This window comes from Ictalurus punctatus, chromosome 20 (assembly GCF_001660625.3).
Source record: "Ictalurus punctatus breed USDA103 chromosome 20, Coco_2.0, whole genome shotgun sequence".
NCBI classification, from domain to species: Eukaryota; Metazoa; Chordata; class Actinopteri; order Siluriformes; family Ictaluridae; genus Ictalurus; species Ictalurus punctatus.
In genome coordinates this window covers 18,500,227-18,527,932 of record NC_030435.2, presented here as the reverse complement: position 1 = coordinate 18,527,932, position 27,706 = coordinate 18,500,227, and the positions used below count along the sequence as shown (strand labels likewise).

Here is a 27,706-nt window from a genome sequence, read left to right as displayed (position 1 = left end):
ATATATATATATATATATATATATATATATATATATATATATATATATATATATATATATAAAATCTGCTTCATTTATTTATTTATTTTTAAGTATTGTCATTTGACAAAGAAAAAAAAAGAGAGGCTGATGGGGGAACTACTGTTTTTACTGTAGTTGCTATAACATACACTGATCACCCATAATATTAAAACCACTGAGAGGTGAAATGAATAACGTTGATTATCTCATTACAACGGCACCTGTCAAGGGGTGGGATATATTTTGAAGCAAGTGAACAGTCAGTTCTCGAAGTTGTTGAAAGCAGAAAAAATGGGCAAGTGTAAGGATCTGAGTGACTTTGACAAGGGCCAAATTGTGATGGTTAGATGACTGGGTCAGAGCATCTCTAAAACGGCACGTCTTATGGGGTGTTCCTGGTTTGCAGTGGTTAGTACCTAACAAAAATGGTCCAAGGAAGAACAACCGATGAACCGACGACAGGGTCATGGGTGCCCAAGGCTCACTGTTGTGGGTGAAGACTAGCTTGTCCGGCCCGATCCCACAGAAGCACAGATTGCTGAAAAAGTTAATGCTGGCTATGATAAAAAGGTGTCAGAACATACAGTGCATCACAGCTTGCTGTGTATGGGGCTGCGAAGCTGAAGACTCGTCTGAGTGCCCATGCTGACCCCTGTCCGCTAAAAGCGCCTACAATGGGCTTGTGAGCATCAGAACTGGACCACGGAACAATGGAAGAAGGTGGCCTGGTCTGATGAATGTTTTCTTTTCCATCATTTGGATGGCGGGTGAGTGTGTGTCGCTTACCTGGGGAAGAGATGCACTATGGGAAGGAGACAAGCCAGCGGAGGAAGTGTGATGATCTGGGCAATGTTCTGCTAGGAAACCTCGGGTCCTGACATTCATGTGGATGTTACTTTGACACGTACCACCTACCTAAACATTGCTGCAGACCAAGTATACCTCTTCACGGTTTTCCCCTAATGGCAGTGGCCTCTTTCAGCAAGTTAATGCGTCCTGCCACACTGTAAAAACTGTTCAGGAGTGGTCTGAGGAAAAGTTCAAGGTGTTGACCCGGCCTTCAAATTCCCCAGATCTCAATCCGATCGAGCGTCTGTGGGATGTTCTAGATAAACATGTCCGATCCATGGAAGCCTCACCTCACAACTTACATGACTTTCAAGACTGCTGCTAATGTCTTAGTGCCCGATACCACAGCACACCTTCAGAGGTCTTGTGGAGTCCATGCCCCGATGAGTCTGAGCTGTTTTGGTGGCACAAATGGGGTCTACACAAAATTAGGCAGGTGGTTTTAATGTTATGGCTGATCAACATAAGTGATAATAGGAACTAACTTGTTTCTCAGTCTTTCCACAACATTAAATGTTAAATTAAATAAAAGGTTAAAAAGTGTGACGTGTCATTCACTGATACATTTAAAACTTCAAGTCACACAATATTATAAGAGGACCATTTGGGACAAGCTGTTAATGAAAAATAATCAACTTCAGGGTTGATTATTACAGTAACAGTACCACCACTATGCTTCGGGCCAGATTACACCACCTGTTGTTGATTATTTCCAATGTTTTGTTATTCTTTTTATATATTTTTGTGGTAGAAATAACACCATACTACGAGTCAAAAAATGTGTTTTCTTGTGTGCATTTGTGAGGATTTATATACAGGTTCCATATTCCAAGACACAGCATTTATACCGACTAATTTTCCGCCTCTGTGATAACAATAAATTTGGTGAGGCTGGTATTTAACGAGTTATGTTAGGAATTTTATTGATTACTTTATTATGTGATGTTCCACGCATAATGATGTGTCAACTCGGATTCACATTCAGCCATTTGTTCCTATTTGTTATGGAAAGCAGCATAAATACTTAGAAGAAAGTAGAAGAAAGAACTCATAAATCATGTTTAACGCTTATGTTTAGTAACTTCATGCAACATTTCTTACCTGCTTCTGCATCTCGATATTCAGTCCATATGACATCTCATAGTACTACAACAAAAACAAAATTCATAATTATGTGATTGTTAAAAACAGGCTCGGATGCTGATTCCGATCCAAATTAAGTGAAGTACTCAGTTTGCATGACATAAAGATAAATGAACTGCTGTTTTTCAATGAAACTTTGCCTAATGATCTTGCTAATGATTTATAAACTCGAATTAGAAATGAAACTGCATTATTTATTCATTAAAAAAAAACAAAAAACTGAACACTCCTATATAAACAGGGACTATTCCACATGGAAGGGATGAGGGGAAATGGAGGAAGGCCTACATTTTCTCAATTGGCTTTCAGAGTTTTATTGACTTCCTCTCCAAACTGCATTTAGGAGTAATCTGCGATAATAAAATAAATAAATAAATAAATAAATAAATAAATAAATAAGAACACAGGGTACTCACCATGATGTAATGCCTGTGCATCTCCGTCTTCTCCGTGGCCAGTTTCTCACATTCCAACTTCAGACTGAGAGAAAACACAAAACTGTAGCTTGGATTTCTTTTACTGTAGGTCATGGCACGTTGCTTCGAAAATTGTTGAATATGTCTGAACAGAACATTCTAAAAACATTTTCTGTTTGCTAAAATGGAACCAGAAATATAAGTCACATTGGTTCAAATGAATTCAAATAAATGAATGAAACGTGAGGGGGCTGGTCTTGATCTGGATCTTGTGATCAAATAAGCTATGCTTAACAGTGCTAATTGGGATCCTCACCTGTGGTACTGAGCCTGGAAGAGCTGGAACTCCTCTTTGATATGGTCCAATGTCTCCAGAACGGTGAACTTCATGCCCACATGGCCAGGCACCAAAGGAGCCTAAGAGACACCAAACACAAACTACATTATGACTGAATATCCACTGGATGGGAGTAATACGGTAAACAGTATTATTACCAGGACACAAATTCTTTATACAAACATGAGAAACCAACCAGAAGACGAGTAAGACTTTACATAGAGTAAACACATACATAAGTATTTGAAGTCCAGTGAGACACAAGCCAGATGTCAAAGAGAGGCTTTGGATTCATAATTCAAGCGGCACTTGCACCACTTGTAGATGCATATATAAAATAATTCTAATATGCTCCTAGTATTATAAATATTCATATATTACAAATAATTTGTAGTACACTGTAGAAATTTGGCATAATTTTGTTTAAATTATATCTACGTTAATGCTCTATGAAGTAAGCATATGTAGTGAATAGGAGGCAATTTGGCACTTGGCTTGACTTTGTATTAAAGGGTGCTTAAAAAAATAATATTCCTATGTACAGACAAATTGGAAATATACACAGTAATTTGAAGCAATTTACATAAAACCTACACTCCTGGGCAATTTTGAATGATTTTAACAACAAATCATTGGTCAGGAAATTAGCAAGAGTTAAACAAATGCGCTCCTGAGACCTCCAATGCAACCATTCGCTGTTTACTTTTGCTGGGAGTGAACTGTTTGGGGAAAAGCTAGAATCAGGGAAATTCGCTTATGTAGTCTTCTTGTACGCAAAGGTAAAATCATGGTAATGATTAAAATGTTTGGTGTAAATTTTAAACTAAAATGTCTGGGTATACAAAATTTTCCAATTTTTTTTTTTATTATTATTATTTTTTTAAAGATTAGTCATGAGAAGACTATGCAAGTGAATTTCCCTGTTTCTAGTGTTTCCCCATACAGCAAAAGTAAACAAGGAAATGGTGGCACAGGAGGTTTCAGGGGTGCATTTGTTTAATTCTTGCTAATTTCCTGAGCAATGATGGTAAATGGTCTGCACTCATATAGTGCTTTTCTAACCTTAGCAGTCCCACAAAGTGCTTTACACGCGTTTTCATTCACCCATTCACACACCAATGGTAGCAGAGCTGCCATGCATGGCGCCAACTTGCCATCGGGAGCAACTTGGGCTTTAGTGTCTTGCTCAAGGACACTTCGGCATGTGGAGTCACGTGGGCTGGGAATCGAACCACCACCCCTACGATTAGTGGACAACCCGCTATATCCACCTGAACCACAGCTGCCCCGATTTGTTGTTAAGACCAAAAGCTTCATATTTTTTTGCCATTTTGGGCTTGGCCCATTTTTTGCCCAGGAATATAGCACTAGAATAATATAAAATCTAATAAGATATATGATTACACATTTTTGCACAGTAGTGTATTATTGTACTTTATAATATTAGTGTTTTATGTGGCACACTGTTTAGCCTATTTTCATCTATATACTTGCGCTGAATTTTTGCACTTGCCAAGGCTCTTGTCTGTGCAGGACAAATTCCCTTTCGAACATAAATAATGCTCTATTATATTCACTGTGGATTGCAAATAACGGCGCTTGCAAAATCCCAGCTTGAACAGTAAATGCTTTGTTTCATAAAACTCCTCACATGCTAGTACGCAGGCCTGCAGTCCTATACCCTACCAATGGGGCACGCCATCAAACACTATCATGCCTCATGAAGGAAAGCTTTTGGACACCAGATGGATTGCTCATGCTTGCTGAAGCAGCCTTTATTCATTTCTAGGCACCCGTCGATATCAGTGTAGCCAAGCATTAACTTTTACCTTTGTATTTCGGCCCCATTGTTCTAGCATTCTGTAAGCTAATATGTGACCGAGAACAGCCGCTAACAAATATCCATTTCCTTCTGAGCAAAGAAAAAGCGTAAAGTGTAACATGACGTCCTGTCTTGCTGTGCCAGGTAACCTTTAATACAAAGATACTGTGTGTACATAATCCTGATAAAATAAAGAGTAATGGGGGTGAAGAGTGCGTAGTTTAGGCTGGGAGCAGCTGTGCAGGCAGCACGGCAGAGATACAGCTGCTGAGAAATAAGAGGTCATTACACACACGCTACAGACAGTATGACAAAGCACTGCATTATCGGCCAGGCTACTGCACACACTGCCATCCTGCAGGAATACAGCCATCTATCTCAATGTTTTACTGTGTCAGGAGGGAAAGAGAGGGGGGGTGGGGGGGGGTGGATCGCAGGACCGTGAATAAGGCGCTGCTGAAATATTCACTACACGGGCCATAGATACAGCAGCAGACAATCTTACAAGACGTTTGTTGAGAACGAGATTGTTAGCAAAAAACCTCGATGTCTGTTAAGGCAATGATATATTAATTAGGAATGAATTATCCAAGCTTCCCTGCTGTGTGCTTTCACACACAAATTAAAAATGAAACATTTTAAAAAATATATATGAAGATCATGTTGATCAAACTGTTCAAGAAGAAAAAAAATATATTAATTTATAATTTAAAATAATACCTTTGCTAACAGAAAGATAGTCACTATTTCTTCAGCAAACCTGTGGTCCTGCCTACTCTCTATTTTCATTGGTTGTAACATTTATCCACTCACAAGCATTTCAGGCTAAAATCCTGCTCTAATTGGCTGAGCAAGATAGAAAAAAATATCTTAGTTGAATGCTAGCAATGCAACAGACAATAAGACTTTTTTTTTTTTTTAAACAATAACAATGTCTGTATGAGTAAATATTTCGATCACCCAGGTCCACGGCACCATTCAAAACTGTTACTGACATCACAGAAGCGGTTTTCAGAGCATTTCAAAATCCTTATCGTCATTACGGTCTCTTGTGCATACGTGGAAATGTTAGAATGCTGTTTAGTCCTTATATAGAAGGGACCAAAGGAAATCAGTGGCATTCGTATATACTCATTTATTTTTAATCCAGGTAGCTGACATGATCTAACCTGACCTGAAGAAATAAAACATGACGGGGCATGCTGTTATACAAAACTAATCAATGACGTTGAGGTGCGATGTGGCCCAATGCAAAGTGAAGTTACTGTTAAAAACCAAGAACGTGATTATTTTCCTATAACAGCAAATACTGTAATGTTTTATTCCCCTTATACCACAACAATTTGCCAAAGATTTAATGTTGCGGAACAAATTAGTTCCTGTATTCACTTAAGTTATAAAAGTGATAAACAGTCGTTCCCTCACCAGGGAACATATGTTAGAATATTTATTATTAACACACACACAATTTATTTATATATTTATATATATATATATATATGTAAAATGGGCTGTTACTATGGACATGATAACATACTGAAAGAGTGCATTAAAATAAACCTTCAGTTTAAATTGCTGTGGTATAAATCAAATTTACTCCATTACATTTACTTAGGCTTGTTAAGGCATGAATGTACTTTTACTGTTTTAATGCTCTGCTACATTTCTTTCTGTGGCTGAATCCGAAAGACGCTGCAGTAGGCAGATCGTGAACTATGGAGGTTCTTGAACACCATTATGTACGTGTAGTGATTCTAAAGTAATTTGAGATTCCTGCCTATCTGTTTGTTTAAAGAGCTTACATGTCCAAAAAAAGGTTTCAGGTTTAGGCTACAAAGGTTATTTGTCTATATACTGTATGTCTCTGACGACCTCTGAATGTCGTTTGAGGGATTGGAACACAACGTTTCACCAAGACACATTTCACACTTGTGCTTAGAGTGGTCCACTTGTCATCGCATCATCCGAGATGGATGTTAACACCACAGCTGAACAGGGTCTTGGAGTGTCGCTTCTGTACGCCTTTTTTTTATTAAGGGTTGGGTACAAAGCAAGTTGAAGTGGTCCTGATAAACACAACGTGTACTATTGTACAAATGTCTTCACTGTTATTAAATTGCGTCACTCTGAACAATGGATGAATATCAAGTCAGTACATGATTTCCTTTCATGCACATCAAGCATTTTGTGGAAGAACCAATCATTTCAGCACATGAAATATTGTCACAAAGAAGTTTTTGTTGTTTGTGACAATGTGGCATGTATTTTAAGATTTAGTCATGAGAACTGAAAGTTAAATATATGGACTGTAAACGCAGAACAGATGGGGAAAAAAATGCAGACTCAAGGACAACAGTGTATATGAATTTCATCTATTTGAATTATATACAATAAAAAAAATTATGTTGTGCATTTAATAAATGTACATTTTGTAATATTTTCTCGTACGTGCTTGGGGTAAGATTTGCATTTTAAAAACAAATCATTCAAATCTACTGGTTGTTAAAAAATTTGAAAAATTATGTAATAAATAAGATTCTAAATCCAAATCTCATTTTAAATTAGGCCCAATGTGAAGCCTATGGGATTCCCAGAGAAAAGTAAATGCTTTCACCACAAAGTGATGATACATGGCATAGAACTAAGTGGAGTCAAAACCTAAGATACTATATGAACCATAATGAGGTAAGTGCATCTAACGTTTCTATGTTCTACTGAAATAGCTAAACTCCTATTACGCAACTAACTTTGGATGTTAGCTAGCTAACTTTTCCCAGCGAGCTAGCGTTAGAGTAGCTTCACTAGCTAGAACGTTATCTACTGTACACTAAATAGTCGCACTGGGAATATAGTAAGCATCAAATGTTTAACATCATTGTAGAAGACTAGCTATTTGCGTAGCAAACAAAATTAAAACCACAAATCCACATGCACATCCACGTAATTAATCATGTATATCCTATTTTATGCTGACAAATGTATGCTAATAAATTTGCATGCCCTTGTATTTAAAACGATTTACCAGACATTTGATTTATTCTATTAATTATATAACGTGTCGTATCTGATTCGCATTTAGTCTCTACAAATGAGTTGTTTGTTCTTATTTTTTGCGAATAAGCAAATTCAGTCAACTGTACGGAACTTATCTAGTAGCTGGATGAAGTGGTCCGTTAATGTACAGTATATTAGTGGAGTGACGTATAGGTTTAGTGTACAATCACCAAGTTAGGTTGTGAGAAATAGAACAGGAATACTAAGGCTTATAAGTGAAGTACTATACTAGTGAAGTTATACTAATGATCTACTCTAATTTCCACAAAAATAAAGCAACTGAGTTGCCAACACTTAACAGGAGAATCAGAAAAATACAGAATAGATTTTTTTTTTCTCTCTTTAATTTGGTCACCTGCTAATTCCTACCCAATATCCACCTCTCTCCGATCATACGGCTACCAACTGGGGCGGGTGAAGGCTAACTTCTTCTGCTTCTTCTAAGAAATGTGAAGCAAACCAAATGCATTTATTTCAAACTGCTGCATCACAGGGCAGTGTAACACACTCAGAAAACAGCGCTATCTACCGTCTTCCTCATACACGAGCTTACAGATGCCCAAGATTGGCTTGTTTCCCTATGATTGACAGGGCAGAGAGAGTATGCCAATCCTCCCACACCTAGTTTTGCTCTCTTGGCTGCGGAATCGTTGGTATTCAAACTCACGATCACTGGACAAGCGAACGCTTTTCTGTTACGCCACTTTGGAGCGCAAAAAAAAAACAGAATTCTATCCTACAACAAAAACCCTAGCGTATGTCATTGAACAAGAATGTTCATTCATTCATATGTTTTTTCAGACAGCAAGGCAGATGTCTGACGTGACCAGCGCTTAATTACATAATAAGCAGCTACATTTTTTTAACAACCAAAGAGATGATAGCTCTGCCCACTCGCCTTCTACTGGCTCACAAGTGCATGACACATGAATTCACTTGTCATAATGCGCCCAAATTGGCCAAAATTAAATGGCTATATTAGGAAACCAATGATAACTATGTACTGCTGAACACTGCATGCTCACGGTTATTATGAGCTCCATGTCCAATGCAGGCATTAACACACGCGCACTTTGCGGTGTGTGGACCTCCGGCTCGGCCTGCTCTTAACTGTGATGACCTCATCTCTATTACCTCTTCCCTTTATAACAGCCGCAGGACTGAAATGACTATCCTGCAGATTAAATACACAAGAGGGAATTAAATTAGATTGAGCTGAGATCACATGATAGGGTTCGAGCTCTTCACCGTCCAAGAGGAAGCTACTGTGCTCTCTCTGTTTATTACAACATCCTTCCTGTTGGATGTTGAGATGATGTCTAGTGCTTTCAAAATTCAGGTATTGAGAAAATCTCAGAAATAAAGGGCTTTTTCAAGGGTATGGATGGGAAACAAATGAAACTGTTTCAATTTAATAAGGAATGCACTTGCATCATGTACTTAAGTACCTTATTCATTAAAACCGTGGCTGTTGGTTAACTGATGATGCATGGCCTGCATGACACACTACTGCACACTCCCATAAAAGGAGCTCATGAAAATGTTTTCTAAACCACAGCACGGTTGACTTCTTGCACCTGATTGGTAAACTTTTCTATAAAAGCAGCTCTGACTGTAGTTTCAGCTGCAAGACCAATCACAGGTTTAATATAAAGTGCTAGTTCTAATACGACATCATTATTTTTTAATAGCTCGTTCACAGACGCTTACATGACTCTCTTAATAGTCAGAACATGTTATTTAAAGCATATAATTGTTGATCAGCTGTAAGAAGATGTATATTTAATATTAATGGACGGAGTCTGCAGTGTCAGTGTTTCAAGACCGAGGACTAGCTGTGTTTTTGTATTAACTTCATCAGAGAAAGCTGCTGTAACTAACATGGAACAAACATGTTTCGGAGATATTCCACAACATTAAATGTAAGAATAAATGGAGTATGATGTCTTGTTTGGGGGCATGGTGGTTTAGTGGTTAATATGTTTGCCTCACACCTCTAGGGGTTGGATTCCCACCTCTGCCCTGTGTGTGGAGTTTGCATGTTCTCTCTGTGCTTGAGGGGTTTCCGCTGGTTACTCCGCTCCCCCCCCCAAGTCAAAGACATGAACTGTAGGCTGATTTGAATTTCCAAATTGTCTGAAGTGTGCGAAAGGGTGTGCGAAAGGGTGTGCGAGTGTGCCCTGCAATGGGTTGGTACCCCATCCAGGGTGTCCGAGTTCCCTGTGTACATTTACTTACATTTATGGCATTTAGCAGACGCCCTTATCCAGAGCGACTTACATTTATCTCATTTGAGCAACTGAGGGTTAAGGGGCTTGCCCAAGGGCCCAATAGTGGTAGCTTGGCAATGCTGGGGCTTGAACTCCTGACCTTCTGATCAGTAACCCAGAGCCTTTAACCACTGAGCTACCACTGTGAAGGATAAGTGGTACAGAAAATGGATGGATGGATGGATGGATGTCTTGTTCATTAATTCATTTAAAACATGGCAATTGTTAGCACTTTGCTGTGGCATAAGAGGAAAAAAGCACATTGGGATGCCCTGTTGTGCTTTATTATCTTATGTAAAGTTGTGTGCTAGTGGCCCGAACATTGTGAAGACTTCCAGAGAAGCACTGTTGAACCCTTAACTATATACCTGAATGGCATTCTCCATGTCTGGTAAATTAATTTAAATAAAAAGCATTTTCTGAGATGATAATAATAATAATAATAATAATAATAATAATAATAATAGTAATAATATACATGCAGTTACATTTACTGTAAGACTTTTTGATATGTCTTAGGCGCCTGAGACGAGAAATGAAATGTGACGAGAATTTAAATCGATTATTTTACATCCATTAAAAATGCATTTCTATGGAAATGCCAGATTATACAGGGAAAAAATGATGCAAGTGTGTGCACTCTTTTTTTTTTTTTTTTTTGGCCCAGCAGGTATGCTCTATGTACAGTATTTGTTGTTTTTTTCTCTATATTGCATAAGCTGGATGCATGTGACTTTTGCAAGGCGTCTATTTTAAAACAGTAGGATATGCCAGTATAAATAAAAGATTCCACATGTATTAAACATGCACATGACAATAAGAATAGCACAGCACGGTAAGTATTTATGCACACACATCGCCGACACTGACACAAACACACCTGTATGTGTATACCTAACACCTCCACATAATATTTACAGAGCAACAGGGCTCTCAGATTATAATCTCTCTTTCTCTTTCCCTCTCTCACACTAGCTCTCTCTCTCTCTCACACACACACACACACCTGTTTGATCTGCATATCTTGGTAGGCCTGTAATAACATGCCATCATAAGTACAGCTTTGGCAAAGTGTGATTATGTGTGTGTGTGTGTGTGTTTGTGTGTGTGTAATATCATGTTTCCCTTTGAAGGTAATATAACATGACATTTGCGATGGAGAATGAAGTGGCCTGGATCCATATGCGGTTATTGCCACACACACACACACACACACACACACACACATGAACACACACGTGTACACACACTCATTCTCCATGGATACATACACAAGCTGTCATATTTCATGCAACACCCCCTCTGCTGGCTTGCTGATCTCATCCAAACATTAAGACACATAAACCATATCAGGTTCTCTTAAAACAGCTCTCATGCGCACATTGTCCTTTTGAAAACACACACACACACACAGCTGCATTACTCCTGCTATCACTTGTGCCTGTACTTACAGTAATATATTATAGTTAGGGATGCATTAATACCACATTTTCCAATGTCTATATGATACCTGATACAGTAAACAAGCCAAGCACCCGACGCCAAGTTATGTGAAATCAGAGGCTTGATGATCATGAGTTTCAGGAGGGCTGTACAGAGGTAAAAGTGATGATGATTCTAACGTCCATGAATAAACGCGTGCCTCAAGGGGACCAAAGATAGTAAAAAATCATCAAGGATAATGAGTTTGGGCACATTAACCAATCAGGGGGCACAAAATTCCTACTGAAGCACCTCATAGCCTTTAAGACAAGTTGTATACCGTGTTTATGTTTATCTGGGATGTGTCAGCCAGCAACACACACCTTCATTAAACACTCTCAGAGGAAACGGTACTAAATCGTACCACTGGTACCCTCAAGTATATTTTGTTTGGTGCATGAGGTGCTACTCTGAAAGCTACGTACAGTCCCAAAGGAATTTTGTTCCTTAAATCTTTTCTAAAGCTACACTAAATCCACAAGGTAACATATTAAAGGCACAAAAGATAAGGCTACCATCCCAGAGCCAAGGAAACATACACAGAGAGTGACGGGTCTGATCTCAATCTGATCCTATACCAATCAAAACATTCAGGTCAGTAGCGACTCATCTGATCAAACATAATTTCCCATCGGACCCTTCACTAAACTACACCTTTCTTTGTAGATATAGTGTACATTTATAACAAAATATACATATTTAAGCCACAAAAAAATAAAAAGGTACCACCCCAGAGACAAGGAAAGGTACTCAGAGAGTGAAAGGTCTGATCTCAATCTGATCCTATACCAATCAAAACATTTCGACATAACATCATTTCCGATCTGTCGAATCGGAATCTGTTCAACCTTATTCTATACGATCAGACTAGTATCGGAACGAATCGGTGCACACTACAGCATCAGATCGGTGCATCCCTAGTGAAGTGCACGGGTTTGAACCATAGTGACGCGAATATTAACCCCCTAAACCGACCTTTCACCCTGACCTTGACCTTTTCCTTCTCCTTCAGCTCGAACCCTTAACCTCATCCTATAACCTGACGGATTTCCACGAACACACCGCAAACTCGGCACACAGTTTGGTTTGGCCACTAATCAGTCACTCACTCACCTGCGGTCTTCCGTGCGGGTACATGATGTGCGCGTGCTTCTCAGCCGAACGCGTCCCAAAAGAAGAAACGCACCTCAGCGCCTCCGCTCCAAATGGCGGGAGCGAACGTCACGCGCGTTCCTCGAAAGCAACGTGGGGGGGGGACAAAAACAAAACAAAACAAAACAAAACAAAAAACAGGCGCTCTCTTTTCGTCTCGGTTGTGGTGGTGGTGGTGTCGGTTACGCGCCGCCTCGCGGTGTCGCCCGATCGCGATTTGCGCGCGCACGCGAGTGTGCGTGTGTGACTCTCTGTCCGTGCGTCTGTATCCTCGCTGCGCGCGCGTTCTCCGTGTCTCCGCCGCCCGCGCTATGAAAACGTAAACATCACTGACCTGCACGCCCACCGCCGCCACCCACACCCATACTCATACACACACACACACACTCTCTCTCTCTTTCCTGTGAGCTGACGGAGAGGCACAAAAAAGTGCTGGTGTAGTTAAAGTGTGCGGTGCATCGAGGTGCTACAAATACTACAGCAAAGACGCATAAGGAAGAGAGTATGTGTATGTGTATATATATATATATATATATATATATATATATATATATATATATATATATATATATATATATATATATAAATAAATAAGAGAGAAGAGATAGGGAGAGAAAGAGAGAGAAACAGCAGGTCAGCAGATGATCCACTAGGCTTCCCAGCAGCAGACCCCAGGCTGCATTATTGCTCCTGTATGCTTGACATTAACTTGGCGAAGAGCGAGAGCTGTTTTTAAGGTCGACCACTACGGTTCCTCATTGATCTTTTTCTAACCACAACGTCACAAGCCTGCAGCCACAAACAGAAAAAGTGTACTCAAACCATTTCACGTGTAAACCACCCAGACTCTTGCGTTTTCAGCCCGCCCCCCTCCCCCAAAAAATAAACGGTGAACTCCTAAAAATATCATTTTTTCCAAAACCTCCATGTACATTATGCGACCTTAACACACCATCTCTTCGTCACCCGGCTCAGTCTCTTAGCAGCTTCCTGATTGGCTACGCGAAAATACGTCTCGACCAATCAGTGCTTCAGTACCCCACGTTGGCCCATGACACACGCTCACATCCAGGACCAATAACAGACACGGGTTTATAGACAACTGACCTGCTGCTGCTGTGGACTTGTGGGTAATGAAGTGCTTTATGTCCTAGTTTGTAGTTTGAAGCAAGGCTGTAGAATGTGAATATTTATGAGTGTAGGAGGGCTGGTGGGCTGAGAGAATCGCTGACTAAGCTAACCCTCTTCATGTCTCATCACGGAGATATAACAAGCCACAGCAAGACCTGGATAATGTGGCTTTCTTTTCGATGTGGTTTTCATTACTGAGGCATGCATATCTAAATCATGAGTGTGCCATAGATGACTAGGCCAGGCTTAGTGCTTCCAGGTGCATTAAGGATTACTAAGTGATCTGCAGAAAATCTAACAATAACAAATAACAAGTAACAAGCAATTACAGGCTACAGTATTACTTTTGCAAACCTCTTTAATTATCGCCACAAAGCAGCAGTGATTTAAGAGAATTTGTTCAAGTATATGCATACATCTATATGAAAAATCCAATATGCATCAATAATTCTACAAAACTGTCCAAGTCGAGCAGTGCATTATATTACAAGGTCTCGTCAATGACATAAAGAGGCTTAAAGGCAGATATGCGTTTTCATTTGCGATTTCTCATTTTTGAAAGTGCTTTAACTATGTAATGCTCTACTGGGTTCATGCTGTGTTTCTCAGAATACCAAAAGAAGTTCAAATCAAAACCACTACCCTGACAGTTCTGTTGTCTGTCCTTTTGTTTGTACTAATTTCTTCTTTGATTGGACTTTGTGTGTGCTTAATCTGCCTACTTTAGTTGCTAAGGCTTCTTCTCCAAAGGCATTTTGGGGCTTGAATAAATAATCCGCTTAACTTGCATTCATTTTCATACACGCACGGCTGGATTGTCACGTGCTCCGCCGTATCACTGTTGATGACGTGTTACAGATGTGTCACTCTGTGTAATCACCTGTATACAGCTGCGACTGATAGTGTACACGAATCTACAGTCTGGGCTAGAAAGAAATCAGCCCTAGTGTCACTTTTTCACGCCATTCTGTGCATGATCGGTGGTGTTATTGCGTGTCTAATTCCAAAATGATCCACTTTAGAATTTGTTAACAGCAAATAATCGGATGTGGATGTCAAAAATGAAACCTTATACTGATGTTTTTGGGTTTTTTTTAATCTTTGAAAGCCCTACTAGTCTATTTATACCAGCTATCCCCGTGTATACATATTTTTGTATCTTTTTATATTAGGTCCTGTATGACTGCTGTATATCTGAGGTCCTGCTAATGAAACCACCATTGGAAATGTAATATTGCAATTTTTACACTGAACCATTGCTCTGGTGTGAATAACATTCATGTTTTGTCAATAACTGTCAATTGTCTCAGGAAAACAAACTGCTGAAAGTCAGTATTTTGTGCTGAGTTAGTCATTAAATGGGATTTAACAGCCCTGCTTTCTCCCGATTGTCGACCACGCAAAATACCTGCATCTGGCACCAAGACGTTAGCAGCAGATCCTTTAAGTCCTGTAAGTTGTGAGGTGGGACCTCTATGGATCGGACTTGTTTGTCCAGCACATCCCACAGATGCTCGATCGGATTGCGATCTGGGGAATTTGGAGGCCGAGTCAACAGCATGAACTCTTTGTCATGTTCCTCAAACCATTCCTGAATAATTTTTGCAGTGTGTTTAATTATCCTGCAGAAAGAGGCAATGACATTAGGGAATACCGTTGCCGTGAAGGAGTGAACTTGGTCTGCAACAATGTTTAAGTAGGTGGTACGGGTCAAAGTAACATCCACATGAATGCCAGAACCCGAGGTTTCCCAGCAGAACATTGCCCAGAACATCACACTGCCTCCGCCGGCTTGCCTTCTTCCCATAGTGCATCCTGGTGCCATCTCTTCCCCAGGTAAGCGACGCACACAAACCCGGCCATCCACATGATGTAAAAGAAAACGTGATTTATCAGACTAGGCCACCTTCTTCCATTGCTCCATGGTCCAGTTCTGATGATCACATGCCCATTGTAGGTGCTTCGTTGGTGTACAGGGGTCAGCATGGGCACTCTGACCGGTCAGCAGCTGCGCAGCCCTATATACAGCAAGCTGCAATGCACTTTGTGTTGACGACTTTTTATCATAGCCAGCATGAACTCTTTCAGCAATTTGTGCTACGGCAGCTCTTCTGGGAATCGGACCAGACAGGCTGGCCTTCACTCCCCACACGCATCAGTAAGCCTTGAGCACCCAAGGCTGTTTTTTTCTTTTCTTTCTTTCTTTTTCTTCTTTTTAAATGTGGTTTTCATTACTAAGCTATGCATATTAAAATCATGAGTAGGACATAGATGACTAGGCCAGGCTTCTTTAGTGCTTCCAGATTAATCAAAGATAATAAGTGATCCCAAATATTGCAAATAACAAGGAATTACAGACTACAGTATTATTTAGTTAAACCTCTTTACTTTAATTACCACCACAAAGCAGAATATAAGAGAATTTGTTAAAGTATATACATACATCTATATGATCAATAATTCTACAATGAAACTGTTAAGGTTGAGCAGTGCATTATAGCACAAGTTATAATCAATGACATCAAGGGGCTAAAAGGCAGATATGCATGCACATCATTGAGACTTGGGCACCCATGACCTTGTTGCCAGTTCACCGGTTATCTTTCCTTGGAGCACTTTTGGTAGGTACTGACCACTGCATACCAGGAACACCCCACAAGACCTGTTGTTTTGGAGATGCTCTGACCCAGTCGTCTAGCCATCACAATTTGGCCCTTGTCAAAAACGCTCTGATCCTTACACTTGAACCATTTTTCCTGCTTCCAACACATCAACATCGAGAACTGATTGTTTCCTTCCTGCCTAATATGTCCCACCCCTTGACAGGTGACACCGTAACGAGATAATCAATCTTATTCACGTCCCCTGTCAGTGGATTTAATGTTATGGCTGATCTGTGTAACTCAAAGCTTTATATAGTTGAGACATTAGAAATAGGTTCGGATTGAGAAATTGCAACAATCCCACAAATCTGATGACAATTGAAAACCTGTGGCTCTCTCATACTGTGGCATTTTGCTGGTATGGTTTGAGTCCACTCATCCCCTTACAGCGAAGACTCACTGCAAATCAATACAAAGGTCTTCTGACTGATCACCTTTATCCTATGATGCAACATTTCTATCCTAATGGGAGTGGTTTCTTCCAGTATGACGCCACCCTCATGCCACCCTCTTGGTAGCTCAAGACCTTACTAAGACTTGAAGGCACTTGGGTTGTTGGTTTTTCCTTTAATTTGTCACCTGTCATGTCATATATATATTATATGGTCCTGATAGTGATTAATGTATGTATTCATTGGTAGGTTATATATATATATATATATATATATCGCAAAATTGAGTACACCACTCACATTTTTGTAAATATTTGATTATATCACACACCTGCTCCCCATTCACACCTGAGACCTTGTAACACTAATAAGTCACATGACACCGGTGAAAACAGAAGCACTTCCATGTTTACGTGTCCACACTGTTAACACAAATTCTTCATAATGGATGAATCAATGCATATGAAATTCTACAGTTAGAGCTTAATTTAGAATTATCTCTGAATGTAAAATCAACAAATGTATTCTACAATAAGGTGATAAACATTTATTGACACGTGAATCGTACATAAAGTACAGATGCAGTAGATTGAGATTAGGTTGAAGAAAAAGTAAAAAAAAAAAAACCCACACTGGATTATTCCTTAAACCCAACAGCAATATTGTGTTGTCAAATTTATATGAACCCTAAATCACTTTGAAAGTTTCTGAGCAGCCCTAGCTTGGTGATTCAGCTGTTTAAGAACACTCCAGCCATGTGTTAGATGAAAACAGACTGTCATCATTTACAGCCTGGGACTCGGAGTACTTGTTAAATAAGCATGAAGGGCAGATGCTAGGCTAAGCTGGCAAGAAGACACAGAGGTGCTCCAGATCCAGCTGTGCAAGATATTTTTGTCATTAGAGCTATGGGGTCGCTTGTTTATTAAGAATGATCATTTGCAAGAGGACAAAAAATAGAAATTCCGTGTCCTTTAGCTAATAGGGAACAACTAATAGAGAGTTTCAATATAATTTCCCCCCACCCCTGGCCAGCTCTGTAGCTACTAGAATGTCTTTGAAATCAGTGAACGCTTTAACCCTTTCTCGCAGTACACTGCCATTCCATATTGCCTTATCAGACATTTTCAATCAGTATAAACAAATGAATTCTTTTGTCGCTGCAAGTCTGTTATAAGATGAGTCGGGACACTGTTGGGTTTCTGTGTGTAGAGTAACGTGACTCTGTGTTTAGCTGCTGCTGAGCAGGGCGATGGGAAAGGGGAGGGGTATGAGCCCCATGCTGGGTAAATAATTCACACCTCTCCACAATAACATTAGTACAGAGATAAAACAGACAGCACAACTAAAGCTGTCTTTTGGTAGCAAAACACCGCATACAACTGCCACAATAAAATTATAATATTTAAACCTAGTAGGCTATAGGTTAAAAAAAAATAGACATACTTATGAAAAACTAGATTCTTTAAAACTTTCATATAAGCCATTAATCGCTACTGTGGAGTGTGACATCACAAATAAAATCAACGCTGAACACAGGCAGCCCCAAAACAGGTGGAAATTCCTGTTTTTCCTCCGGTAAAAGGAGTTAATATGTTTCCGTGGGACTGCAGTTTTCTGCAGTGATTTGTGAAGTTTTGGGAAAGTAAACTCTCAGAAAGGAAGCTTTTCACTCTAGCATATAACAGCAATCTAGAAAATGTCTGTGATTTTCTGAGGAGTCTAGCAGTAGGGGCAGCAATAGCCGCTGTTAAAAATTTTTTTTTATTTTTTTTTTTTATATATATCATTCTCTCCCTCTCTCTCTCTCTCTCTCTCTCTCTCTCTCTCTCTCTCTCTCTCTCTCTCTCTATATATATATATATATATATATATATATATATATATATATATATATATATATGTAATATTGAGTCAGGGGAATAAAAATACTCCACAAGATGGTGTTACTAAGCTGTTGCAAGCCCTGGAAATCTCCATAGTGAAGAGCTGTTCATGTCAGACAGCCTGGAGAACACAAATCAAATGCGATATCAAAATAGATCAGATAACAAAACTCGCAGAGTTCCGGTAATGAAATTACACACAATGGAAGTGACGAGGCAGGTGAATTTGCTTCAGAACACTTTTTTTTAAGCTAGCTCCTCTAGTTAATGTCGCCAAAATAACTCACAACCGTCGAGGCTTAGAAGAGCACACGGCCAACAGAGCGAGCTAGCTGGCAAATGATAGCTAGCTAAAACAGAAGTGCTGCGTCCTTCTGGCTACTTATACTATGCACTAAAAGGATGTACTCTTTTTGTGAAGAAAAAGTACATACTTTTGAGTGTGTAGCAAAAGAGTATGCAAGTACTGGGACGTACGGACACGTCATTTAAAAGATGAGAACATTGTTGCCTAGTTATGCACACCGTCATCGTAAACAAACTCCTCGTTGCGTTTCAGCTTCTCTTCATTCATTATTTCTTATATAATTTATACAAGTTCATTTAAATTACAGTTCCTCTGATACATTTTTTCCGCTCACGCAAGGAGATGTGAGCAATATTAGCTGAAAAAGTGTCCACACCTCGAAAATCTACCGGAAATAGTAGACCATCCGGGATACTCATTTCAACATGCTACGTTTTGGAGCACACTAATTGTAATCTTGGATACTATTTAGGACAGATAATAGGCGAATTGGGACGCAGCAAGAGTTCTTGTTCAGGAGGTTTTGCTTTTTCACTTACTATTCAGTAACCGTGTCATTTTACTGAGCAGTTTTTTTCTTTTCTTAACATGTCTGTAATAAAGAGAATACCATAATTACAATAGTAATATCAAGGTTATTTGTTATTTTTATTAGGCATATGCCACTGCACTGTTGATTCATTTTCTATAAGAGCAGCTCTGCCGATATTTCCAGCTGCAAGGCACATCACAGGTTTCTATTAACGCACTTGCTACAATTCGCTACATTACGCATTGTTTATTATTAACAGCTATCATCACTTCTATGGCTCACTCTCCACATAATTTAAGCCTACTTAAATTTGAATTAAAACAAATTAAAAAATGTGTCGCTACTTAAGAAATAAAAAACTTACAATCATTGATTTGGTGAAGCTTTCTGTAAGCAACATTTATGGAATGAGTCTCCAGTGTTAGTGTTTTATAACAGCCAGTAAATCGTCTACCATGGGAAAATCCATGACAGAGGACATTCTGCTTTCTGGTTTCTTGGTAACAGGACAAGCTGCAGGGGTTTATTTTTTTGTTTGTTTTGTTTATTAACCTCAAGAGAGAAAAAAGAGGCTGGGGAAGGAATGATGTTTTCCTTTTTAGCTGCTATAACATAAATTAAAACAAGAAATAAAGAGTTTCATGGCTGTTCCAGAACCTTAAATGTAATTATAAATGGGTGTTCATTAATAAATTGCACTCATTTGCAAATTGCGGTGGTATAAGAGGAATAGAACACTTAGGAGCATGCTGTTATTGGAAAATAACCAACTACAGGGTGGTAACAGCAACTCCGCTTTGAATCAGGCCACATCACATCAACCTGTTGTTGATTATTTTTCTACAACAATGTGTTTTATTTATTACTTGCTACACTTTCCCTCAGTCTGTGTGCCAAACATCTTATCACAAGCACGAGGGTGTTTGAGAGAGTGACAAGTGAATTACATGAAAAATCCACAGGGGGGAAAAAAAGAGAAAGAGCAAATGACAAATGCTGAGGCTCAGAGAAAGGAACAGAGAGGAAAAGGGGGTGAAGGAGAACATGACAGAGAGAAAGACAAACAGACAGACAGGCAGACAGACAGACAGGAGGAGGAGGCAGCAGAGGTGGAGGGGATGATGGTTACAGGCTGAGGAATGAAAGAGTGAAGTACACTGACAGGAGCCACTGCCTCAGAGAGTGGAATAAAAGATTACGCAGTCACTGCTTCCACGAAACGACTGATAGATTTGAACAATATAAAAAAGAGAGGAAGATAATGGGGTGAAATGAAGAAGGTAAGTGAATCACAAAATTGATCTACAGATAAATCTTATATACAAAAATAAAAAGTAGATATAAGTAGTATACTGTGGATTGTAGGATCAAGCGCACATTTGATGTCTTTAGTTAAACAGCTGGACCTTAACCCTCTACTGCATGAATTATTACATTTACATAAAAAATGTTTTTGAACAAACTGGTTCACGTAATATATATATATTTTTCCCCATTTGAAAAAAAATGTTTTACAGGGGTAGTTGGTAAATTGTTGCCGTATGTCAACAATGTGCTTGGTGGAAAGTATCATATAATCAAAACTACCACAACATGTATGAGATTACAATTCCAATCACTGCATTTTCCAGACTATACGTTGTAGAGTTGTTGTTTTTTGAAACTGAGTAAGCATATAAAAGCTATATATCGTCTAGAAAGGAATTTCAGTTGAAGAAAAACTATCTGGATGGATTTACTCACTCAAAATACATACAAAAATTAGATCCAAACATGTTTTGGGTGAAGCATCTTTTTAATTCTTTCTCTCGATTTCTTAATTATTCCTCTTGAAACATAAAATTTCGAAAATTGGTGCTGCAAAATACCTGAAATTACAACAGGTTTTTCTTACTTTGGATGTAAAAAAAAAAAAAAGGAAGTAAATATACTACTAGAGAAGCCTAATGTCTTTTTTTGCTATGCAGGTCTGTTTCAATTCATGCATGCACATACCACAGTTCCATTATCACATGTTGTTGCCATATGGCAACAATTACAGATTATTATTTAACAGAATACTCGACATATATAAACTTGTTTAAACTTCTCAGACAGTGTAAAATTGTTTCCTTTAAGTAGTTTGGCCTAAATATTGGAAACGTAATCAAATCGTGAGAGTCCTCCGATGATGACCTTTCAGAAAAGTGCAAACAGCGGTTTTTTTGTTATATCAATGTTAAATCCCCACTTTCTCCAGTTACATAGGAAAATAGCCGTTTCGTATTATTGCCTATAAAAATTGGAGATAAATTAAATGTTGCCATATGGCAACACGATGCAATAAAGAGTTAAGGACCCTGGTGTACCTATAAACATACATTAAAACTTTAACCTTATGTATAGCCTCTTGAATCTAAACAACTCTTTTGAAATGACTCAATATTCATTCTAAACCATCCACTTAAAACATGTAATGAGTTTGTCTAATCGATACATGATTCAGTATGAGTAAGTCTCACCAATCAGGAATCGATTTTGTCGAACTGATTCACGATTCAGTCTAAATAATTCATTCAAATCATGAAGTGATTTTGTGCAAGTGAATCATGATTCAGTTTAAACTGTCCATTTAGATCATGGTTATTTTAAGTGATTCATGATTCAGTCGAAATATTTCCTTTAATTAATGAACTGACTTTGTCTAAGTGATACATGATTCCATCTAAATAATTCATTTCAGCCATGAAATAATTCAACGTGCTAAATGATTCAGTCTCAACAATTAGGCTATTATAAATCCCAAAAATGATTCTATCTAAATGATTCATGATTGAGCCTAAATCAAATGTGATTTGATCATGCTCACCTCTTCCCTTGTATGTTGTACAGTCACAGAGATTGTATTTGCTAAACAAGTTTGTAAAAACAACAACAACAACAAAAAACAACAACAAACAGCTCCACCTATTGGACATACTCTCAAAATAAATAAAAAAAACATAAGCTTGCTATCACTTCATCTGAGGCAGTCACTGTTACACCGTATACTTAATACTTAATATATATTATATTTATTATAATAATATAAATATTAATAATGTAATATTTCATATCATGCAGTCAATTCTATTCTGGGACAATTCATAATGGGCGGTATAAATAAAAACGACAGACACATGCTTAGAGGTACACTGAAGCTTTTATTTGTAAGGCACCATAAATATTTCCTTACTGCAGAATCCCAGTCTCAAATAATTAAACAAATTTAGTTCCCCCGTCACATTTTTTCCCTCCTTGAAAAAAAAAAAAAAAAACACACAAAAAAAAAACCTAACATTGATCTTCATAACACATCTGACACACTTTCCAGCAAGAACACACTCAAGAATTTAACACACATCACAAAATGGGAAAGTAAACTGACTAATAAAGATAAAAGAAAGCCGAACAATTGAAATTCTAATGTCCGAATAAAAACAACTGTTACAGGTGATGAGAAAATGGATATTGTATTTACAACTCAAACTCAAGCATCATCTGGACCATGGCGGACTACATAGCTATGTTAGCTTCATAGCGCTCATTAAACGTGTGATTTTTATTTTATTTTTTTAAAGGAGTGTAAAGGAAAAATACTTCAGGTCCCAAAAAGATGGGCCGATTGCTACCTTTTGTAACAACTACAGCCGATTTTTTATTTTTTTTTTCCCTCTTCTGAAATACAACTACATATTTCAAATGTACGTCTCAATCGATATACTGGACAGGCTCTCGGTCAGTCAGTCATCAAAACTGCACACACTACAACAAGTCCTTCAGTCTCTCTCTCTCACACACACGAGATAAGTGTAGCTTTATACATACAAAATGTTTACAAAATTATATGTATATTGATATATTTATACACATATTAGAAATTGTCCCTTCACAACATCAACACGCATACAAGCACACTCACACGATTTGATTGGTATGAATCTTTCCAGTAAGTTTTTGTGTATTTGTCCTGCTTGCCTGTTTCTTTTATTTCCCCCCTTGTGGTGATGCGATTGATCAAGTGCAATCAACAGAACTATTTAAAATACAAACATTTTAAAAGGACAAAAAAAAAAAAAAAAAAAAAAACAACAACCAAAAAACGCCTTTATTCTGGTATATAAATGAGCAGAAATGTATGCATAATGAAACCTCTCTTGAAAAATAATATACCAACAACCATGCTCTGTATGTAGTATGTGTGAGTGGATTTTCATCTTTGTGTGTGGAGCTATTTATTTCCCCCACGCTGAACGAGTACAGGATGACAAAACGTAAGTCTTCTGAACGTCTCAAAGGTGATGCAAAATGTTTAAACAAGGACATCAAGTGTTGATTGACAGGGATTGATAGCATGTATTAAAATACATACAGTACAAGCAATACATTTCTATCCTATCATACACAAGCACTCACACACACTCACACTACCATACACAGCATGTTTATAATGAATTCTGCTCTTTTCTCATCTTTTCAGTCCTCAAGGCGTGGAGATTTGCAGTTCGATCATTTCCCAACCATTTCACATCGGTTTACTTGCGGAAAAGCATCGACATCATCAAACTCTTCCGTCTCCAGCCTAGGAGTTGATGGACCCCTGGATTATAAGAATTTGGAAGATAAAAAATGTACTATAGGTAGTAAAAAGCCAAACAGGACCAATACATTTCCACAACAGGCACAACATGTTCTCAAGGAAATTCTGCCACCCTGTGGTGACATGACGCAAACAAATTGGGGGTCGTTCACAGACACTGAAGAACGCTGTATTTTCAGAATATGCAAATTCCTTATTTAAGATGATCTTGCTCTTCCAAAATACTGGTCTCCAACCCTCCCCCCCATTTGACAAGTTTCAAGTGACAGAATTACAAATAGGGTCATAACCGCTACTAAATTGATCTTGGACTGAACCCAATACTATGATTTAGGATTGGAGATATTCGCCATTTAACACAAAGCCCTTTGGATTCGACGCTATGCTTTCCCTGTTGATCATTTTCACTGTACTTCCTCTTTAATATGACGCACTAAGCCATCCACCTGTTCTTTTGTACTTAAAGAAATGAGCCGTATTTGCATTCTTCAGCCTGACATCTGTGTCAGTTGTAAAAGATTTCGCTGTACTTTTGTGCAAAGCAGCTCGGAGATCGCAGATTACAGCTGAATGCTCATGTTTGAAGAGTCTTTCTCAGTGTTCATTTCCTTTTCTAAGGGGGGGGGGGGGGGGGGGGGGGACCTTGGTCCATCAGTGAACAGGATCTATAAAGACCATCATCGATTCATTCGGGTAACGGATTTCGAACTAAGTGCTGACCGGACAACACTCCGTGACGGGAGTGCAGGTTTCAGACAAGATCTCAAACAGAACGTGCATTCTGGATACGTCTAAGCAAAGCTGCACTTTAACCCCCCAAACCCTACCCCCTCCCACACACACACACATTACAATTGTGATGTGAACGCAAACATATTTCCTCTTTGTATATGACACGAATTCACCATCCACAACACAGATCCCACGTGCAGCCAGCTTGGGGAGAGAGTGATTGGAGAAGAGAGGAGGGAAGAGAGGCAGAACAATACACCTCCTTTGGTAGCAGAAGAGGAAAACATGTACTAGCTCACACACTCCATTAGTCGCTCTGAAAACTGCTTGACTGCAGGAAAGCGTGAGGAGACTGAAATGAAAATGGAGAAGCAGTGGTCGGGCTTTTGTGTCTGCTTATGAAACAGGCTATAAATGAGAATCACTGCTGGGAAAAGAAAATAATATAAAAAAGTGAGCGTCGATACGTGTAAAGATTAAAACAATGTGGCATGCTGTTATATTAAACTAATCAACGACGAGGAGGTTATGTCCGAAGTGTTTTATTCCTCTTAGACCACATCGATTTGGCAACAATATATGTTTTTTATTATTAATTGAAGAATGACACATTGTACTGTTTATCCATTTATAGTTACGTTTAATGTTGTGGACTGTCCACGTTACAAATTCGTTCCTGTTACCACTTGCATTATAGCAGCTATAAACAGCGGTTCCCTCACCAGCCTCTCTTTGTCTTGAATTTATCAAGAACACACCAAAAAAAAAAAAAAAAAAAAAGCCAGCTTGTCATATTACAGAGAAAAATACAAAGCACAAAATCCCACCCTCAAGACTTTCCCGTGCTGGAAAACCTACGTCTAAGAGACACCACACTTAACTTTCTGGGTTTTCCATCATACTCGACTCAAGCTACGACGTGTGGTTGTCAACTAGTGGTGAGAACCTGGAACTGAAACGGACTTATCCGGGAGATTAGCTCAGGAACCTCCACACAGTGAAGCATGGTGGTGGTAGCTCAAGTCATGCTGAGAGTTACCCTCAGCCTCATGGTTGCTTCTCTGAATAATCGACTTTTTACCCAACATGATGCTACCACCACCATGTCGTCCAGGCTGTAACACTAGGAAATATAGAAACGTTGTAGGGTAGTGAATCTGTGATGTAATAAGGTATTGTACCTTGTCTCTTACATTTAAGGGGGAAAAAAAAAGGAACAGGTAAGCAGCTGTTTCTTTCTCAGGGTGGGAAAAAAAGGAAAAAATGTGACATAATAATAATAATAAAAAAAAAACACTACTGAATAAATTTGGATGGAAATAAAATAAGTCAGTTTTTCCCCCTAAGGTATCTTTAAAACTATTATTATAAATCTAGAACCGCTTTAATTATCACAAACTACACCTTTGATGTTCTTTGAAATGCAAAGTTTAAAGCAGATATAGATACAGACAGAGATATAGCAAAAAAGAAATTGGAGTTGTACAGTTATTATACGATGACACTGCTGATTTGGCTAATTGTGCTTTCGTAAGATCTTTCAAACGATATCCGATTCCACAACGTCCGCAAAGAGGGAAGAAAGAAAGAACGGATTGTCTGAGCATCTGGAAAGAGGATCAGGTCCTCGGCTTAATCCAGAAGCTGATCTGTTTAGTCTGAGGACTAGCTCATAGGAGAAGGAGCTCTGGGATGATCTCGGAAAGTCTAGCAGACTGCAGGAAGCTGTGGATCGCACAGTGGAATAATAAGCGCTCGACAAACCCAAACACAAAAGCAGGAAGCAGGGACGGCAAATAGCAGGCCAGGTAATTAAATGCAAATAATGAAAAAAAAATTATTAAAAAAAAAAAAAAAATCAGATTTTAACGCAACTACGAAGGATTTATTTAAACTAAGGCATGCATTCAGAAAAGCAAGAGGCTTTAGAAGAAGGATGCGAGAGGGAAGTGAAGATGAAAAAACAATGCTGTGCTCTTTTCATTGTCTCTCTGTGCTCTCGTCGCCTCAGTGAGAGAAGCATTAAAGTGGACTTAGTCGGATTTGTCTCCGTCGTCGTCGCGGTGCGTGTCGGCACTGTTAGCAGCGTCACGGGCATTCTTCTCTTCCTTGGCGAGGTGAGCGTGTGACGCCAGGATGCTGGAGAGAGAGAAGAGACCCGGAGCGGCGGAGGACGAGGAGGAGGAGGAAGGCAGGGTCGGGGGGGTTAAACCCAGGGGCAGAGGGGTCATAGGCAGAGCCAAACCCTGCAGCTGAGAGAGCTGGTGGGCCTGGAGCTGCTGCTGTGCATAAAACACAACACACACACACACCACAGGTGAAAGAGTGAACACACACAGGCTAGAAATACAGCCAAAAGACACCAAGGTTAAACAGGCCACTCATGCAGAGAAGTTACAGATGGTGCACACAAACATAGTTGAAGGTTAAACATACATAACAACAAACAAGAAAAGGAGCGGGAGAACAAATAGCCAGAGAGGGAACAAGATGGAGAGACACAACAAACAGATGCTCCTATATTTACACACACACGGACGCACGCACGCACGCGCACACACGCGCCCATGAGATATGAGAAGAATAAAGCAGCCAGCCTACCCGAATGATTGAGTTCATCTCTGGTGGAGTGACCTGCTTGGCTCTCTCAATCGCTCCCAGGACCTGCTGTTGATGCTACACACACACACACACACACACACACACAAACACACACACACTAGATATAGTATTCGTATAAGGACCTTTCATTGATATAATTATTAATACAGCTTATTAATGCTATGCTCATTCCTAGATCGAACCCTACCCTTAACCTCAATAACAAAAAGGAAACCTTTACACTCTTTCAGGTTTTAAATAAAAAATGGAGTTCTGAAAAAAAAGCAGCAGTTTTCCT

General features: G+C 39.0%; 2 protein-coding genes and 1 long non-coding RNA gene across 6 annotated transcripts in view; 1 reads left to right on the top strand and 2 right to left on the bottom strand.

The window, feature by feature from the left end:
- tle2c (TLE family member 2, transcriptional corepressor c) overlaps positions 1–13,040 on the bottom strand; it is a 31,801-nt gene extending 18,761 nt beyond the window's left edge. For 2 of the 3 annotated variants that reach the window (XM_017495730.2, XM_017495731.2), the window contains exons 1-4: positions 12,508–13,039; positions 2,746–2,846; positions 2,430–2,493; positions 1,972–2,016 (exon numbers count right to left, since the gene is read on the bottom strand). In XM_017495730.2, the coding sequence (XP_017351219.1) occupies positions 1,972–2,016; positions 2,430–2,493; positions 2,746–2,846; positions 12,508–12,531 (234 nt within the window). In that variant the 5' untranslated portion in view covers positions 12,532–13,039. Of the gene's footprint in view, positions 1–1,971; positions 2,017–2,429; positions 2,494–2,745; positions 2,847–12,507 lie in introns of all 3 variants that reach the window. The other variant, XM_017495733.2, reaches the window with a different exon arrangement.
- Positions 13,041–19,046: 6,006 nt separating this feature from the next.
- On the top strand, positions 19,047–24,218 carry LOC124629274 (uncharacterized). Its single transcript, XR_006984214.2, has 2 exons — positions 19,047–20,737; positions 23,956–24,218. It is a non-coding gene; the product is annotated as an uncharacterized LOC124629274 (long non-coding RNA).
- The window catches only part of chico, a 33,707-nt gene continuing 28,620 nt past the window's right edge, over positions 22,620–27,706 (bottom strand). The window contains exons 6-7 of one of the 2 annotated variants that reach the window (XM_017495728.3): positions 27,409–27,483; positions 22,620–27,089 (exon numbers count right to left, since the gene is read on the bottom strand). In XM_017495728.3, the coding sequence (XP_017351217.1) occupies positions 26,841–27,089; positions 27,409–27,483 (324 nt within the window). In that variant the 3' untranslated portion in view covers positions 22,620–26,840. The remainder of the gene's footprint in view (positions 27,090–27,408; positions 27,484–27,706) is intronic. The other variant, XM_017495729.3, reaches the window with a different exon arrangement.